Genomic DNA, 2,983 nt, shown 5'->3' with positions numbered 1-2,983 from the left:
CGTTACACTATTTTGAGGACGTGAAATGTGTAGAATTTTTACAGGGCCACCCTCTCTCCCCAAAACACATGGACACCTGCATAAAAGCTAAAGTTAGTTGTATCAAGCAGTGCACAATTGTCTACATTTTTAATTGAATCGATAAAGAACACTTGAATTCGCTTGTTCCCTGTTTAAACTTACATTATGACAAAGGACATTCATGAGCAACTACCATTTAACAACTGAACATTTGTTTCCCATAGGAAACGTTTCTCCCAACGACGTTCACACTTGAATTTTTTTAACTAATAGGGTCTAGGAAGCACAATTATAATTTGATATGAAGCGTGAGCCCTGGGTTGATCTTTCATATATAGTTCTTTAAATAAATGACTGGAAAAAAACTTGAACAAGTGCTTGGATTTCTATGGATTTTTATTAGGGTATTAATACATGGAAAATAATACACATTCACAACAAAAGGGCATTGCTGCATTTTCTCGACATGCACATGGTATTACAGACAAAAGGACGTATCTCATAAATTGATACAGTGTGATGAGTTAAACTGTTTACAAACAGCATACAGCATTCTGCATATATCAACTTCACTTAATGTTAAAGTCTTATTTCCAACATCAATGTTAAATGGCTGGTGCATATACAGTTATCAAGCAATTGCTCATTGTCTTCTCAGACATGCAAACATTCTGCTAAATATGAATCTACACGTATCACAGCTGCATGGATTTCAGAAGTGGTCAGCATAGAGGAGGATGCTGGGAAGTTTGAGTTCTTTCAGATCTTAACTCAAAACAGGAGGTTTTCATCTATGTCTTCTGTAAAAAGGCGAAAACAAAACAAAGCACAGTTTTAGGAAGTAGCCAGAGTAGTTCTAGAAACAAACAACATTGGAGCTGAAGGATTAGAACAGGCAGCATGATGGTTCTCATCCTGGGGAGGGCATTGGTCACCTGTGAAGCTTAAAAAAAATATATAATTTCAGGCTTCATGCTGGCTTCCTGCATCAGAACCCCCAAGGGTGGGCCAGTGGCGTGTACATTTAGAAAGCTCTGCAGGTAGTTCTGATGGAGGGTTGAGAACCACTGATAGAGGATGTTGCAGGGAGGCCCAGCCAAGTAATGCCAAGTATACTAATCTGTAAGGGTTGTTAAGATATAATGGAAATAAGTGGAGGTCCAGTGACAAATCAAATTTCCAATCGAGTAATTGGAAAAGAACTTGTTGCTGCACCTACAGAGGAAGACAGCATCCTCAGGGGGCTATAAGACTGCCCCTTACCAGTATGGCCCTCCCTCAGTAATTGTTGCAGACTAAGCTACTACCCTGTCTGGGGCACCAGGTAATTCTCCTGCCCAATATAAATCTTCCTCTCACTCCAAGAGTGGGAAAAATGATGAGTTTGGTATATTTCTTTGGAGCACTGGCTTCATTTGTAAAATTGGGATAATAGTTTCATTACTTATAAACTAATTTATATCCTATATAATAAAAGCCTAATATGCTAAGTGTCCAGTTGTCCAGTCGGCCGTTCAACCAATCAAAGCATAACATGCTAATGATATGCAAAGGCAGCTCAACTGCTCACTATGACATGCACTGACCACCAGGGGGCAGACAGTCAACTGGTCGACCAGTTGCTGTGATGTGCACTGACCACCAGGGGGCAGACACTCCAACCAGTAGGTTAGCTTGCTGCTGGGGTCCGGCCAATCGGGACTGAGTGAGATGGGGTTGGACATGCCTTGGAACCTTCCCACTGTCCCTCCCTGCTGGCCAATCTCCTGTGTCCCTCCCAGCCCCGACTGTGCACCGGTGGGGCCCCTCAGCCTGGCCTGTGCCCTCTGCAATCCGGGACCCCTTGGGGGATGTTGGAGAGACAATTTTGGCCAATCCCACAGGCCAGGCCAAAGGACTCCACTGGTGCATGAATTCGTGTACTGGCCTCTAGTTTGTTTATATTCTTGAATATATTTTGAATAGGTTTCTAATATATAACTTGAATGTGTTTATTTTTCGTTTCCCTAATGTAACTGCCCTAGTTCAAGCTCTCATCAACTCTTGCCTAAATCTACCACATCATCTTCTCAACTGTTTTTTTGGCTTCTCCACAATGCAACCAAAAGAATCTTCCTTAAATATAAACCCAATGAAATCACTCCCTGTTTAAAACACGTTGGTGATCCTCCAGGACTCCTAGGGTGATGTCTTTAACTGGGTTAGTAGGACCTGCATGATCCAACTTGTTTACCCTATTAGTCCCACGAGGAAGGCTTTCCTGAAGATTAGTGTGGCTATATGTCAATAAGTATACATACACATGTTATGTCCTGGGCAGTAAATAAGTAAGACTCCACCACCTTTTAAATGAACCCCTTTTTGGACATAGAAGGAAAATGAGACCTGCGGGGGACGAGTGGCATACCCTAATTCACATAGCCAGTTAATGACAGGGCTGGAATATTTGAGCACATTTAGTTCACATCAAAGGCCATTAAAATTCAGGAAAAGTCTGGCTAAAATTATCGTGTCCTTCTGTTGATTTCTCAGCCCAGAGGGAAGGAAGGATATACTTATAAACTGAGACATACCTGTTTTTGCCTTCCCTATCTGTATCCCAAAGCAGTAACTTGTTTACTGGTTCTGACTGAATGTTTCGTATCTGCTTTATTGGCTTACTGTGTGATAATTCTTTCCCTTCTTCATAATAACGTAATCACGGCCAAACCACACTGAACAAACAAGACCATTAGGAGCTTTGCAGTCACTGGACTTTAAGCTCTTCCTGCTCCTCCCAGACAACCGCCCAGCCCAGAGCCTGAGGGAGCCTACGTGCTGAACAGTGGCCACAGTTTCCTTAAATAAACGGTCTCTGTTCATATTCGTCTTTTGCTTCCTCCTTTAAAATCAAGTGCCATCTAAAAGGGCACACACAAGTACATCCTGCCCCAGCCATGTTATTCCCTCTCCAGAATGGTGG

General features: G+C 42.3%; 1 protein-coding gene across 2 annotated transcripts in view; it reads right to left on the bottom strand.

The window, feature by feature from the left end:
- Positions 1 to 399: 399 nt before the first annotated feature.
- The window catches only part of SPARCL1 (SPARC like 1), a 58,540-nt gene continuing 55,956 nt past the window's right edge, over positions 400 to 2,983 (bottom strand). For both annotated transcript variants that reach the window (XM_006760049.2, XM_006760050.2), the window contains exon 11: positions 400 to 821. In XM_006760049.2, the coding sequence (XP_006760112.1) occupies positions 793 to 821 (29 nt within the window). In that variant the 3' untranslated portion in view covers positions 400 to 792. The remainder of the gene's footprint in view (positions 822 to 2,983) is intronic.

This window comes from Myotis davidii, unplaced genomic scaffold (genome assembly GCF_000327345.1).
Source record: "Myotis davidii unplaced genomic scaffold, ASM32734v1 scaffold356, whole genome shotgun sequence".
NCBI classification, from domain to species: Eukaryota; Metazoa; Chordata; class Mammalia; order Chiroptera; family Vespertilionidae; genus Myotis; species Myotis davidii.
This window is presented reverse-complemented; position numbering and strand designations above follow the sequence as displayed.